The 16,996-nt window shown below is 36.2% G+C and overlaps 1 protein-coding gene across 1 annotated transcript; it reads left to right on the top strand.

Annotated features, from left to right (window-relative positions):
• LOC107599494 (HCLS1-associated protein X-1-like) lies at positions 1-4,396 on the top strand. The gene is made up of 7 exons (XM_016291097.1): positions 1-164; positions 821-1,071; positions 1,250-1,467; positions 1,547-1,610; positions 2,403-2,524; positions 2,695-2,812; positions 3,898-4,396. The coding sequence occupies exons 1-7, from the start codon at positions 94-96 to the stop codon at positions 3,963-3,965; spliced, it is 912 nt and encodes a 303-aa protein (XP_016146583.1). The 5' UTR covers positions 1-93; the 3' UTR covers positions 3,966-4,396.
• The last annotated feature ends 12,600 nt before the right edge of the window (positions 4,397-16,996 follow it).

A 16,996-nucleotide genomic window follows, 5' to 3' on the forward strand; every position in this document is an offset into this window, starting at 1 on the left:
ATCTCGTAGGTTTCCTCGCTGCTCTTCCTGCACTGGATCTCTGATGCAACCGTGTTTGTTATGGTGAAGGATCACTGGATTCTGCGTCCTTAAATGAGTGTTTTTGATCTGTTTCGTGGGTTTTTCGGGGTTCCTGGTGGTCATTATCGTGGTGATGGCCGTAGGTGAGGCTGTCTTAACAGTTTAAAGTTTAAATGTCCCCTGACAGCAGCAGCTGTTAGACTAAATAACACTTTAATATAAGAGTTGATCTTCTGTAATTGACAAGATACACTGTATGTTTTATAATACTGTGTATAGGGTTATAAACTTAAATGCTTAAATATTTCTCTTCATTTTGTTCTTGTGGAGGTTTCTCTATTGGTGCCAATGAAAGTAAATGCTTACTGAATGTGATTTTATAACCATATAAACTTTTATAGAGTATTGTGATATCTTAAAGAATTTGTGATTGTCAGTACAGTTCTGAATGATTTGATAATGCATTCATTGGTGTAGTTTTATTCACCAGAATCATTTACAGATTGCTATTATATGTGTAGCCATATGGAGCAGTACATGCTCTCTTTCGGTTTTCGGGCTTCATATTTTGATTATTATTATTATTCTAGAATGTGAAAAATAGCAGTAATGAGAAATCGAACCTCAGAATACGTTATTTTTTAATTTTTATTAACCCGTTATTAGAAGTAAAAGTTCTATTAGTATTAGTTCTAAAAATAAATGATGGTCTAAAGTGTATTCATTTTTCCTGATAAATACAATGCACTGACATTGTGTAGTTCTGAGCAGTTTGCTCATTTAAATGTGTTTTGATCAGGGACCCCTTCTTTGATGGTATGATTCATGAAGATGATGAAGACGAGGATGATGACAATGGATTTCACCACGATGACTTTAATAGGCCCCGTAGGGACCCTTTTGATGATGCCTTTAGATTTGGTTTCAGTTTTGGGCCTGGGGGGATGCGCTTCGAGGAACCTGAGCTGTTCGGCCAGATCTTCAGGGACATGGAGGAGATCTTTGCCGGTCTAGGCCACTTTGATGAGCGCTATGGCTTTGGACATAGAGGTACGTTTGCATGCTCTGTTCCACAAGTTGCAATAATTTTTTTTTAATTTTTGTATTTGTTCAAAGTATTACTTCAACTTCCAAGATTGTTCTTTATCTTAATTTAGATGATGTAAGCTTATTAGATGCATTTTAAGTATATGTTACTATCTCCTCCTGCTCTTCTCCATCCCAACAGGTGCCCCATCAGTAGAAGCTCCGCCTCCTCAGGAAGGTGCAGAGAAAGGCAGGGGTCGGGCAGGAAGTAGTAACCCGGTTAGAGATTTCATGTTGAAGTCTCCTGACAGTTCACCCTTCACACCACCCCTCCCTCCCCACTCTGGGGCACCAAAGGACAGGGATTCTTCTCCACAGGATCCCAGCAGCCACTTTGCTCAGTGGAGACCCTTCTCAAAGGTAAACCAATTCACAGATTCAGTGCTTTAGAGTCTTGCCATGCTGGGTTCTCACCTGATTGTCTTTATTTTATTTTTAGTTTCATGATTTTTGGAAAGATGGCCTATTAAGACCAAAAGAGGGAGAGAAAAAAGAGGATGGAGGTAATGCATTTTGCTTCTTTTTTTCTTCTTCTATGATTTAAATGTGTGTACAGACTATAAACTTGAGTTTCCTTTCTGTGAACAAATTAAGCGTGTCACAAAAATGAACTGAAATTCAGCGTATATAGGCTACGTTATTTGTCGCACTGTTTTTTCCCTTGTTTATCTGTTAACTAAATAAAATATATTTCAAGAATTTATTGCTTGTATGTATATATGTACAGCAGATTTTATATATATATATAGCATAATGTAATACTATTTAGTATTTTCACATCTAGGTGGAATTTTTTTTAAAATTTGTACTACTGTCTGTTCAAAATAAATGAAAAGAAACCGAGCATAGTAGATTTTTTTTCCCTCCTGTTGTACCGAAATCGTATCGAACCGTGATCCCCAAACCAAGGTATGTACCGAACCGTGACATCTGTGTACCGTTCCACCCCTAGTACAGACTGTTAACGGTTCTCAAATAACATTTTTGGTCAAATGTTTTTTGTAACATTTTTGTAATTCTTAAAGAAGTTTGGATATCTTAATGAATAGTTAGATATCCAGACACTTGAAAATCAACTCCAAATAAAAGAATGACGGATCACTGCAGTATGAAATTTTAGACTTCATGTGAAGGAGTTAAAAAAAAGAAAATGCAAAGAAATGCGTGGGTTATTTTTCATTTTGCCAATGATTTTTGTGCTGACAATTCAGTGAATACATGAATTTCTTGCCTGATATTCAGTTGATACAATGTGTATAATTCATCCAGGCCTTTTGTCTTCTGGTTCCACTCAGATCTGGACTCACAGGTGTCTTCAGGTGGTCTGGATCAGATCTGGACTCCAGCGCCTTCACAGCCTAAGATAAGGTCAACTTTTAAGTCTGTCAGCGTTACCAAGGTGGTCAGACCAGATGGAGTGAGTGATCCTGTGTCATTTTGTTCTCAAGTTATTCTGATTAAAAGTATAGTAATATTGTAGAGCAAGGCTCAAAATATACCACACATCTTGCATTTAGATGTTGTCTAACAAGCCTGGTAAATACCTGATTTTAATTACAATAATACAGATTGAATGTATGTGTGTAGACTGTAGAAGAAAGGCGAACAGTCAGAGATGGTGAAGGTAATGAAGAGACTACAGTGACCATCTCTGGTCCAAGTGGCCGAGATGGGCCGCAAGATCAGTCTGGTCCTCTCATGCCAGGTTAGTGGTTTCTAGACAACTTTTTACCAGTGTCCTGTCCTATGTAATGTATGGTCCTAAAGGTAAAAGACAAAGAGAATATTTAAAGGGGTCATATGATGAGATTTCAATCACTAATGTTCACGCAAAGAAAGAAGGCTTAACTTTTAGTCTCACTGTAGTATTGTTGAAGCTGCAGGCTGAACCTGAACTTTCACCGAGGATGAAGCGGAATCCAGCCCGGGGTCCGTCACATGTGGTTGCCGCACATTCGTCGAATCCGCCGGGCGTGTCGTTCTTGACCCCGCCGCCTCAGCTCACTCTAGCCCGGCCTCAGCGCACGCTAAGCCGGGGCTTCGGCTCACTCTATCCCGGCCTCAGCGCACGCTAGGCCGCTGTGTTTTTCGTTGTGAAAGCGAAACTACTTTGTTTGGTCTTCCAAAAGAGGACACAACTACAAATCAGTGGTTAAGTTATATTTACAACACTGTTCCAGAACAGTTTAACCCAAATATCCAGATGTGTGCAGCACATTTTACTGTTAACTGATCCTGGGAGAGTAACGTTAGACTTAGACTACAATGCTGGCAGTTCTGACTCACGTAAGTACGTTTTCATTTAAAGGATTTGCCACTGATGATTCAAATGCGAGTTTTGAGCAGTAGAGTAGCACTTGTTGTTTGTCATTTCTCTGATCACAAATGCAGACATGGTTTTATGTTTATGCGGCGCGATGCAATGCAACGCGTAAAAAGACAGTACAAGTCATTATAATCCGTAATTGTCCCCACTGGATGCAACAAATGCCTCGTTTGTAATGGGTTTTAATGTTTATGTCTCGTAGCTCCGGCCGGACACGGCATCAACAGTATGTGAGGGGTGTAACAGAGAAATACACAAAATACTGTTCTTTTTAGCAGCATCATATGACCCCTTTAAAATAGACCTTTTAGAGTTTAGAGCATTTAAAAAAACATCCTCAATTAGATTTTACATTTTAAAATATCACTGTAAATTTTCCCAAATATTCATCAAGCTTCTGCAGTGCTTTGCTCTCTCGCTTTTTCTGAATAATCATTCAGAAATATATTTTCTGCATCTTTCAGGTGGGTTGAACCCCTCTACTGACATGCAGGATGATTTCTCAGTGTTTTCTAAGTTCTTCAGAGGCTGAAGAAGCTCTGGACACAAAGCTAAGGACGATCTCTTTTCATCCTTTCCCAGCAAACCCACCAAATGCAAGCTACAATAATAATTAGTTGATTTTACATTCAGTCTGATTGAATTGTTCAGTGTGAATGGAGAGATCCAATCTTGATTATATGAGTGAAGAACAATTATTTGCAGCCACAAAATGACCCTAATAAAGTTGCCTACTCTTTTACTTTTCAATAAAATCTGATTAAGAGTAGTTTAAGAATTATATTAACATCTCAGACCTTTAGGTTAGTTGTTGATGCTGCAATATTTTGAAAAAAACTGACTGCCACAATTTTAGTTTGTTGGTAAAGAAGAGCTGATTGGATTCGCAGATGATACTGCCGATAATAAGCCAGAGTTTAATATATTTATAAATTGTATTTTCAACTGTGTAACATAAAGAAAATAATTTAAGCTCTGCCTTGTTTTTTTCTTTTGTTTTCAATTATTGTTTTAAGTAACATCTGTGTGCACAAATAGTTGCTTTGCTTTGAGAACAGGTCAGTTTAAAAGTGACTAACAGTTCATTCAGCTCTGGTTTTACGGTGTGTCAAAATCCTAAAAATGCAATGCTTTTCTTGTAAAATGTGAACTGAACAAAGCCAAGCATAACTAGTCAGCCTGGATTTAACCTATTCAAAGAGTAACAAGCATACTGAGTTTTGTGATGAAACTCTTTCCCCCGGTTTCACATAGAAGACTTAAGCTTAGTCCCAGACTAAAATGTAAGTCTTGGCTGTTTCAACTGAAATAAACGTGCACTGATTGATCTTAAAATATGTCAGTGCCCTTGTTTTGTCTCAAGATGCACACCATGAAAAGGAAAGGACACTGATTTTTTTTTTCACTCATGACGATCCTGGGGTATTTTATCCTCCTGATAAGTCCAAAACGGAATAACCTCTTTAATGTTCATTCATTTTATGTTTCTAACCTTTTGTCTTTTATGCTTTACTTTCTTTGGTTCTTCTCAAACTGCACTATTTATTTGAATCTCTTAAGTTGTTCAACTTTTCACGTTCCATGTATGTGATCTCACATGTTCAGCAACTAATTTAATTACATTTTAAATCTTGTCAGTCTTGTCTCACAACAGGCTGACCCAGTTCTGCCACATCTTGCCTGGCACTAGTTTTTGTCTGTTCTTGTTGACTGACAGCCTGAGGCCCTGTCCACACGAACGCGGTTATTTTTTAAATCGCAGCTTTTTCTACGCGGTTTGGCCGTTCGTTGCAAACGCAGCACCAGGTCACTGAAACCGAACATTTTTGAAAACGCCTGCCAGGGTGAAGATTTTCAAAAACTCCAGTTGCAGTGTTGTCCATCATGTACCCGTCAACATTTGGGTACCAAAGTACGGGAAGGGGGTATGGGGGGTTATATCTTTAGAGTTTTATAATTCATTATCTTCTTGTTGATCCACCAGTTCATATTTACAACTGCGTGTTTTCTGCGTAAAAACAAGGGTCGTTTTTGGCTTTGGTCTAAAGTTTAGACTAATAAAGAGCAGAAGGGCTTATTGAAAAAAAATGCTAATTCATTCTCTGCCAGCAGGTGGCGCTTTTCGCCAGGAATATAGCCGTTTCCCCCGTAACTGCAGTAAACAAAGCAGCGCAGCACCTGACTTTGAAACTTGCAGCGCTCATATTTAATCAATTAAATAGCCTTTTGAAGTGTAAGCTATATCTTTGGAATGTTACAAGCTATTGGTGCATAAAGAAGATCTGTAAAGTTGCAAAGACTAAAGTCTCAAATCCAAAGAGATATTCTTTATAAAAGTTAAGAGTCAACCACACCTACCTAAAACGGCTCATTCTAACACGCCCCCACATGTCTACGTCACAATGTGGGAAGATTTGCATAACGCCACCCAAATGTTCACGCAAAGAAAGAAGGTGTAACTTTTATTCTCGCTGTAGTATTGTTGTTGCCGCTGCCATGTCGTGAAGACGCTGTGTGTTTCGTTGCGAAAGCGAAACTACTTTGTTTGGCCTTCCAAAAGAGGACGATATCCGCTTCGTCATGCCTGGAGCTGATCCGTGCTGGTCACCGAGGAAATACATCAACTTCACGCTGTGGATCACTGGATCAGCTTTCACCGTGGACGAAGCGGAGTACAGCCCGGGGTCGCCACATGTGGTTGCCGGAAGCCTGCCAGCCTCCGCTCACTCTAGCTCGCCGTGTGTGACGCTGTTTCGTTGTGAAAGCGAAACTACTTTGTTTGGCCTTCCAAAAGAGGACACGACTAGAAATCAGTGGTTAAGTTGTATTTACAACACTGTTCCAGAACACTTCAACCCAAATATTAAGATGTGTGCAGCACATTTTATGGAGGACCGTTTCCTGATCCTGGTAGAGTAGACTACAATGCCGGCTGTTCTGACTCACAGACCGTAAGCACGTTTTTATATTTAAGGAATTTGCCACTGATGATTCAAACATGAGTTTTGGGCAGTTTAGAGTAGTGTTTGTTGTTTGTCATTTCTCAGATCACAAATGCAGACATGGTTTTATGTTTACGCGGCACGATGCAATGCAATGCGAAAAAAGACAGTATAAATCATTATCCGTAATTATGTCCCCACTGGATGCAACAAATGCCTAGTTTATATATGGCTTTTAATGTTTTTGTCGCGTCTCGGCGTAACATTTCCGTCACACGCTTGAGGTATTCGGCCAATCACAACGCACTGGATAGCTGGCCAATCAGAGCACACCTCGCTTTTCAGACCAATGAGCTTTGTAAAAATCGATGTGTTTCAGAAAGGCGGGGCATAGAGGAGAAACAATAATGTACAGTATGTGGAAAATGTATTTTTAAACTTTAAACCGCACAAACATTTCATTACACCAAATACACAAAATAATGTTATTTTTAGCAACATCATATGACCCCTTTAAGTTTTTCCCTTAAAGGAACACTCCACTACTTCTGAAAATGGGCTCATTTTCCAACCCCCCTGGAGTTAAACAGTTGAGTTTGACCGTTTTCTTGACTCTTCTGTAGTTCCGTTGTGTACTAAGACCGATGGAAAATAAAAAGTTGAGATTTTCTAGGCCGATATGGCTAAGAACTATATTCTCATTCCGGCGTAATAATCAAGGAACTTTGCTGCCGTACCATGGGTACATAATGGAATTTACCATTCTATTCTAAGCAGGATAGAATGGTAAAATACGGGAGAATCCCGAGAAAAACGAAAGGGTTCATAGGTATGGTGTTGTCGTGTAGACAGCGAAACCCGAGTTTTTCAATAGTATCCAGCTGCGGACCAGTAGCACCAGCAGTTTCAGAACCGCAGCCACAGAACCAGAGGTGAGGGGCGGAGCTTGAGTAGCGCCACCTTATGGTTTTTAAGGGGTAATTTGCTTTTTATTACACACGATACATCATACTTTATGTATGCATTTTATAATGATTTATTAAGCATTTTATGAACATTAATCTTGTGTAATTTAGTTGTAGGCCTATACAGTTTTTCGGTTCATTGTATTATGCGAGTTATTTCATGTTTGTGATATTAAAAATAATGTTTGAAACTTCTGGACATTTTATATGAAATATGCTTTAATCACAAGATTCAAAATAAATGCTTACTCCAAAGTCAAGAACACGTGCATCATACATTTTTCTACATGAAAATGAAAACATTTCAATAAAACACACAAACAGCAGCATAATTTTAAAAGTAACAATCAAAATGTACACAATAATTAAATTGAAGTTTATAAAGTGAACAATTCACTATTAAGCCCATTTTGTCATATATACCTTTATATATGTATATATATATATACAGTGGGTACGGAAAGTATTCAGACCCCCTTAAAGTTTTCACTCTTTGTTATATTGCAGCCATTTGCTAAAATCATTTAAGTTAATTTTTTTCCTCATTAATGTACACACAGCACCCCATATTGACAGAAAAACACAGAATTGTTGACATCAGAGTAAAATAAAATATGAGCCTTATTTTAGCTGAACCATTTATCCATTAACCTATATGTTTAGTTAAGAAAGAAAACCATGTTTATGTTGTCTCATAACTAACATTCATAAGTACATGCAGAAATGTATATCTCGCATGCATATATTTGATGTTGGATTTGCTCCCAGGCCCCATTTCCTCTGGGTTTTCTGGGTAATTAGGCAAATCTACACTAGTTGACATCTGATGTGTCAATGTTTGACCCTAAGGTCTATGATTGCTTCCAAAAGAGTTAATGTGTCCATGCGGCTATTCTCAATGTTCTCATCATAGTTACATAAGTCTCAACAATGGACTAAACTTATTCCTACATTTCTCACATGGAAAAAGCAGCCTAAAACACTAATTCAAACACTTTCTACACCATTGGTTATTCATGTTGAGATCGAAATGGCCCAGAAAAGTCAAGTAAGCATTTGAGGTCATCTCATATGTGTAGAGCTTGGGTGTTATCTTCTGTCTACTAAGGAAATAATCATATGATAATTGACTGTAAAGTCAATCTCCATAAAGTTGATGCCACTAAAGATCAAATTGGTTGCAAAGCTAAGCAACACTCACCACAGTTATGGACGTGATACACTATAAACACCAGCAGTGTACCAGGTCTGGTGCTCATCTTTGACCTTGATGTTCCTGTATGTGTTAATATTCTATAGGGAAATACAAAATTAGGGAATACTAAATTATTTGCTGTTTTCACTGTTAATTTACTTTAAACAACTGTTAAAAATTTAATTGTTTACTAAACTAGTTAGCTTGCATTGTCAGCATTGCACTAAACGCTTCAGGCCATGTCCACACGTACATGGGTTTTTTATAAACAGAGTTTTTCCTTTTTCCGTTTAAAAAAAACAATCTCCGTCCACACAAAAACGCAAACGCATGCTATGAAGCACTGTCAAGAGCATGCCAAACCAACAGGTGGGGAAGTCGTGACCTAATGGTTAGAGAGTCGGACTCATAACCCAAAGGTTATGGGTTCGAGTCTCGTACCGGCAGGGAATGTAGGGGGGGGGGGTGTATGTACAGAGCTCTCTTACACCTTAAATACCACGACTGAGGTGCCCTTGAGTAAGGCACCGAACCCCCAACTGCTCCCCGGGCGCCGCAGCATAAATGGCTGCCCACTGCTCCGGGTGTGTGTTCACTGTGTGTGTGTTCACTGCTGTGTGTGTGCACTTTGGATGGGTTAAATGCAGAGCACTAATTCCTAGTATGGGTCACCATACTTGGCCACATGTCACGTCACTTTCATATAATCTCAACCGTAAAGCCATGTTGGCCAATTAGAAGCCTGAAAAAGTTTCCAGTAGGCGGAGATAACAGCGCAGGCGTCGACGTCACAAGCCAGACCTGCAGCACCAGCAGTTTCAGAACTGCTGAATATAGTTTTCTATAGAATTCTTCCACAAAATCAGAAATTGTTTTAGGATCTTCGGATATCTGCTCATTAATTTTAAGTTTATATATATATTATTAACACTAACATTTCTTTTTTCTAAATTATGAAAATATTTGGTATTCCTTTCACCATGTTCTATCCATTTCCGTCTAGAATGAATGAAGGCTCCCCGTGCCAAATTTTGATGGATATTATCCAATTCAGATTGTAATTCAATTAACATATTAATATCAGATTGCGTTTGCTCATCCTTTTCATAAATAAAAATGATTTCCTTAAGTATTCTGTCTTGTCTCATTCTTTTTTCCTTAGATAATTATTTTCCCCTTTTGATGGCCATATTACGGATCTGAAATTTTGTATAGTCCCAATGTTTGCCATATATTTGATATTTTTTGGCTTTTGACAAATTTTCATTTATAATTTTTATGGCTTTTTCTTTGAATAATTTATCACTCAAAAGTGTATTATTTAATTTCCAATAATTTGGTTTAAATTTATTTTATGCATATTACTAAAGTGATCATATTATGATCAGAAAAAACAGAGGGTTCTATTTTTGTTTCTTCCACACTATCTAATAAATCATTTGAAATAAGCCAAAAATCAATCCTCGATCTCTTAGATAAATCTTTGTTGTTCCAAGTGAACTGGATTTGATTTTTTAGTCTCCACACATCACAACAGTTTAAGTGCAAACAGAGATTATTCAATTCTCCATAAGTGCTTCTTTAAGGATCTTTGAGGATGACAGTCTTTAATAGGGTAATTTATGCAGTTCCAGTCACCCCCAAATATTAGTTTAGCATTAACAAAATAATTTAATTTATTTTAAAGGAATTTATTTTTTCTTCAAATTCAGCAAAAATAAGTGTGTTTCTTTGGCTGTTATTATGACCATATATATTACCTAAAATAAAAATATCCTCCATAAATTCAACAACTAAAATTATCCATCTTCCTGAGTCATGGACTACATTTTTTAGGATTTTCCCCTGAAAGGAGCCCTTTAATATAGCAACACCCGCTGATTTACTCTTTCCATAAGACATCCATATATTGTCTGCCCACTGATTTTCCCAGAAATTAAAATCTGAGGCTACAGTATGTGTTTCTTGTAAAAAATAAAAATCTGCCTTGAAAGATTTACAAAACAAAAATACAGCTTTCCTCTTAATCTGTTCTTGTATACCCCTCACATTAAGTGAATACAAGGAAAAAGACAAAGTGCAAAGTAGAACAAGAAGTTAACAAAAATTTTAGGTTTTAGGTAGAACAAAGAAACAAAATGATTTTCTACACCTTTTGAGTGCAAAGTATTTAACAAGCAAACATTGGATTATAACTCTCTGGCCTTTTGAAATTCAAAGTTTAGAATAAAGAATAAAGTTATGTTTAGATACAATCATAGATAATAGTCAGTCAGGCTTTATGCAAGGACGACATATTAGCAATAATATTAGATTGATCTTAGATTTAATTGATTATAAGGATTACATAACTGATAACAGTTACATTTTATTTATAGATATATACAGGTGTATCTCAATAAATTAGAATGTCGTGGAAAAGTTCATTTATTTCAGTAATTCAACTCAAATTGTGAAACTCGTGTATTAAATAAATTCAATGCACACACACTGAAATAGCTTGTCTTTGGTTCTTTTAATTGTGATGATTTTGGCTCACATTTAACAAAAACCCACCAATTCACTATCTCAACAAATTAGAATACTTCATAAGACCAATAAAAAAAACATTTTTAGGGAATTGGCATTCTGGAAAGTTTTTTCATTTACTGTACATGTACTCAGTACTTGGTAGGGGCTCCTTTTGCTTTAATTACTGCCTCAATTCGGCGTGGCATGGAGGTGATCAGTTTGTGGCACTGCTGAGGTGGTATGGAAGCCCAGGTTTCTTTGACAGTGGCCTTCAGCTCATCTGCATTTTTTGGTCTCTTGTTTCTCATTTTCCTCTTGACAATACCCCAAATCCAGTATGCCAAATCCTGCTGGAAAATGAAATCAGCATTTTCAAAAAGCTAAAGCCTTTGAAACTGTAAAACATAATTTATTTGATTTACTAGATTTCTTTTGGTTTTGGTCAATACTTTAAAAGGGCGATACAAACTTTATACAATGACTGTAATAGTTCAGTTAAACTCCCATGGGGAACAACTCATCGATTTAGTATTTCTCGAGGCATAAAACAGGGAGACCCGGCGGCTCCCTTTTTATTTCTTTTAGTTATGCAAACGATGGCTTTACATTTGCATAATGATTATTTTCAAGGCATCAGAATTAGGGACAGAAAAATTAAATGCTGTCAGCTTGCTGATGATACAGCTATCTTTTTGAAAGATATATCACAAGTTAAGAAAACTATAGAGTGCCTTAATATATTTTTTGAAGTGTCAGGTTTATTTTTAACCCTTTTTCCACTTAAAGATAATGGTATACCTTTTACCCAATTTGAAGGTATTCCAATTAGAGAGGAAGTAACTTATCTTGGTATCAATATTTGCAAAGATCAGTTAAACAGAGTACAATCTAATTTCCAGCCCCTTATGTTGAAAACTAAAAAGAAATTTGATATGTGGCTCATGAGAGAATTATCATTCTGTTGTCCAGAACCGAGAGATTATCTCGTTTAGTCTAGATGTACCAAAATCTTTTCTTAAAAAAATGGATTCAACTCTATTTAATTTCATATGGAAAAACAAGCCTCACTATTGAAATAAAATTAATTTATGTAATTCGTATAATCAAGGAGGTTTGAATGGGCTTTATTTTGTAAGTTTAACCGGATTAAACATCATATTAAACATAAAGATGAGATATGGTATATAATTCCAAATCTTATTTTTGAAAAAGTTGGAGGCATAGAGTTTCTTTTGAAGTGTGATTTTGAGGTCAACAAACTCCCCATTAAGTTATCTAGTTTTCATAGACAGGCTCTTTTATATTGGATTCTTATATACAGACATAATTTTTCTCCCCATAGGCAGATAATTTGGAATAATAAATATGTTAAATATAAGAACAAATCAATTTTCTATACTAATTGGGTTAAAAATGGTATTCTAATGGTCTCACAGTTGATAAATAACGAAGGATATTTACTTACATATACTGAATTTTTAGAGAAATTTGGTATTCCAATACCTCAGCGTGAATATAGTATTGTGATTGATGCAATACCAGCAGGATTTGTGAGGCTTTTTACAGGGATTTAGTTAATTTAAGCAATCAACATTTAAAAAAGAGATCTTATTAAATGGTATTGATATCAAAGATAGAAAATGTAATACATTTTGATTCACTGCCCTGCAACATTTCGATGTAAGTACTTCTGGAATAACCATTTTGAGATGATCAACTGGAAATTGATTTGGACTTATAATAACAAATTCTGTGTCACAAATAAAGTTAGTGAAGCTTACTTTAAAATTATACATAATTTATCCAACTAACCAGTTTCTCAAGAGATACAGAGCTGATCTCTCTCTGAATTTTGTGTTTTTTTGTGGAATGCATGTTGAGACTGTTTTGCATCTTCTTTTTTTTTAATGTGTATGTTCTATTTTTCTGGATTGATGTTGAATATTTATTTACTATGTTGAGTGGATCTAAAATTAATATAAGAAAAAGAGATGTTATATTTTATTTTGATAAAAAAGATATGGATAAGAGTCTAATTTTTATGCTAAATCTTCTAATATTATTAGGTAAGCTTTACATACACAAATGTAAATGGTCAGAAAGGAAGCCCAGTATCTCCCACTTCAAAGCTGATTTGAGGATTTATTTTGAAACCCTTCAAGGTCTGTCAAATCGGAAAGCAGCCATAACTATGGACACGCTCAAAGAACTAAACTCCTCTTTTCTCTTGTGATTATTGATGTATACCCTCCTTATTATTTATTCATTTTTCTTTCCCTTTTCTTTTTTTTGTTCGTTTTTTTTTCTTCCAGAAAACGTGAACATCATGTTTGTAACCTTGTGTTATACTTTTGAATGTTCATTGTTCAGCATATACAAGAACAAAGGAGAACAAAGCTCTGCTTATTCTATTTATTATATATTAAACTTTGCCTTCTAGTTTAACACAAGGGCTTTTAACTTTGATACCTAAATCTAAAAAAGATGTTACTTTGATAGATAATTGGCGAACCTATTTGTCTCCTTAATAATGATTATACAATTTTAGCTTGGGCTTTGGCCAAAAGACTCAAGTGTGTTCTAAGTTCAGTTATCGATGAGACTCAATTAGGATTTATGCCAAAAAGACACATATCAAACAATATCCGACTTGTTCTAGATTTATTAGACTATAGCGAATTAGTTAATGATGACAGTCTTATTCTTTTTGTAGATTTTTACAAAGCTTTTGACTGTCTTGAACACAAGTTTATTTTTCTATCTCTCAAAAAGCTTGGGTTTGGTGATCCATTCTGCAAATTTATAAGAACTCTTTATAATAATGCCAACTGTTCCATCAACCTTAAGTCGGGTACCTCGCCTAGATTTCAATTGTCAAGAGGAGTTCGTCAGGGTTGCCCTGTATACCCTTATTTATTTCTTGTGGCTGCACAACTTCTTTCCTCCTCTCTTTTGAGTACACTCTTAAAAATAAAGGTGCTTCACGATGCCATAGAAGAACCTTTTTGTCTAAATGGTTCCATAAAGAACCTTTAACATCTGAAGAACCTTTCTGTTTCACAAAAGGTTCTTTGGGGCGAAAGAAGGTTCTTCAGATTATAAAAAGGTAAGAAAGAGATGGTTCTTTAAAGAACCTTTGACTGAATGGTTCTTTGTGGAACCAAAAATGGTTCTTCTATGGCATCGCTTGAAGATTGTGTCCTAATGGAATGGCCAGTTTATCAACATTCCATGGAAAAAAAGTGTGGACTTTGTCGTCTAAATATTTAATAACCAATAAGGTCAAGGATGTGTCCTACAAACTACTTCATCTTTTTTATCCTGTAAAGCTTTACTTAAAAAGAATGTTTCCTGATATTGACTCTTTATGTTCTTTTTGTGGTGCTGAAGACAAATCTATTTCTCATCTCTTCTGGGAATGCTCATATACAAGTATGTTCTGGAGGGATTTCTGTATTTTTGTACGCACATTTTCATCACAAAGTTTTTCTTTGTTATGCAAAGATGTTTTATTTGTTCAGCACGATTTTGATAAAGATGCAAAGGACCCATATTTATTGATCAATTAGTTTATTTTTCTAACGGATTATGTAAATTTTCTTACATAAATGTAAATTTCAGGGTGCTAAGCCTTACTTTTTTATATTTCATAAGGAACTTAAATCCTATCTGGACACTCTCCTTACATCCAGCAACTCCAAAGCCCTTAAAACTGTCTCATTGTGTCATTTGTACTATATTTTCCTGATTTTGTAACCTGCATTTGTACTCTCAATTGTATTTACCCCTGGCATTGATTGTGTATGTTCTTAGCAATGCAATAATAAAAAAAAAGGTTCTTTTTTATATTTCATAAGGAACTTAAATCCTATCTGGACACTCTCCTTACATCCAGCAACTCCAAAGCCCTTAAAACTGTCTCATTGTGTCATTTGTACTATATTTTCCTGATTTTGTAACCTGCATTTGTACTCTCAATTGTATTTACCCCTGGCATTGATTGTGTATGTTCTTAGCAATGCAATAATAAAAAAAAAAGTTTCAGAACTGCAGGCACAGAACCGGAAATGAGGGGCGGAGTTATTGACAACGAGAGAGCACGGTGAGTAGTCTGTAATATTTTTGCTATCATATGTTTAATAATTATCGTAAATATTACGTTAAGCATTTATCTGCTAATTAGCCTACTTAATGTGTGCTTGGCTTTATTATCTTATACTGAAGCTTGAATTTGTTGTCATACTTTATAGCAGGGTTCCTCAAATCTTGCCCTGGAGGGCCAATGCGCTGCAGAGTTTAGCAAATATCTTGAGTTGTTTGTTTAATATATGTGCTCACAATTTATTATTGCATAATTTCTATTATATAATCTCTATATTATATATATATATATATATATATATATATATATATATATATATATATATATATATATATATATATATATTGTGGTGAAGACGACTTGCTGAAGTTCAAACCGAGCATCAGAATGGGGAAGAAAGGGGATTTAAGTGACTTTGAAAGTGGAATGGTTGTTGGTGCCAGACGGGCTGGTCTGAGTATTTCGAAAAAACTGCTGATCTACTGGGATTTGCATGCACAACCATCTCTAGGGTTTACAGAGACTGGTTCGAGAAAGAGAAAATATCCAGTGAGCGACAGTTGTGTGGATGAAAATGCCTTGTTGATGTCAGAGGAGAATGGGCAGACTGGTTAGAGATGATAGAAAGGCAACAGTAACTCAAATAACCACTCGTTACAACCAAGGTATGCAGAATACCATCTCTGAACGCACAACATGTCGAGCCTGAAGCAGATGGGCTACAGCAGCAGAAGACCACAGCGGATGCCGCTCCTGTCAGCTAAGAACAGGAAACGGAGGCTACAATTCGCACAGGCTCACCAAAATTGGACAATAGAAGATTGGAAAAATGTTGCTTGGTCTGATGAGTCTCGATTTCTGCTGCGACATTCAGATGGTACGGTCAGAATTTGGAGTAAAGAACATGAGAGCATGGATCCATCTTGCCTTGTCTCAACGGTTCAGGCTGCTGGTGGTGGTATAATGGTGTGGGGGATATTTGGCACACTTTGGGCCCCTTAGTACCAATTGAGCATTGTTTAAACGCCACAGCCTACCTGAGTATTGTTGCTGACCGTATCCAGCCCTTTATGACTACAGTGTACCCATCTTCTGATGGCTACTTCCAGCAGGATAATGCACCATGTCACAAAGCTCAAATAATCTCCGACTGGTTTCTTGAACATGACAATGAGTTCACTTTACTCAAATGGCCTCCACAGTCACCAGATCTCAATCCAATAGAGCACCTTTGGGATGTGGTGGAACGGGAGATTCGCATCATGGATGTGCAGCCGACAAATCTGCAGCAACTGCGTGATGCTATCATGTCAATATGGACCAACATCTCTGAGGAATGTTTCCAACACCTTGTTGAATCTATGCCACGAAGAATTAAGGCAGTTCTTAATTAGTATACTGTGTGTGTTATATATATATTACACACACACACACATTTTTTTTTTAATGTTGAAGGTATTTTGTATGAATTAGGTCATTAAGCTTTTGTTTTAAAATTAATAGAAGATTTATGCATAAATCTGGTATATGCCAGCAGTGCCTCACAGATAAAAGTTATATAAACTACTCGTTTTTTCACACACACACACATTTTTGAAAATGTTGAAGGTATTTTGTATGAATTAGGTCATTAAGCTTTTGTTTTAAAATTAATAGTAGAAGATTTATGCATAAATCTAGTATATGCCAGCAGTGCCTCACAGATAAAAGTTATATAAACTACTTGTTTTATTACACACAAGGGCAATGTACTACATGTAACTGTCATTCCTTCCCCAGACACACACCTATAACACACTTTAACTACAACAGATACTCCTGAGTTTACCAATGCGGTGTGGTAATTAG

This window comes from Sinocyclocheilus grahami, unplaced genomic scaffold, assembly GCF_001515645.1.
Source record: "Sinocyclocheilus grahami isolate Dianchi unplaced genomic scaffold, SAMN03320097.WGS_v1.1 scaffold268.1, whole genome shotgun sequence".
Taxonomy (NCBI): domain Eukaryota; kingdom Metazoa; phylum Chordata; class Actinopteri; order Cypriniformes; family Cyprinidae; genus Sinocyclocheilus; species Sinocyclocheilus grahami.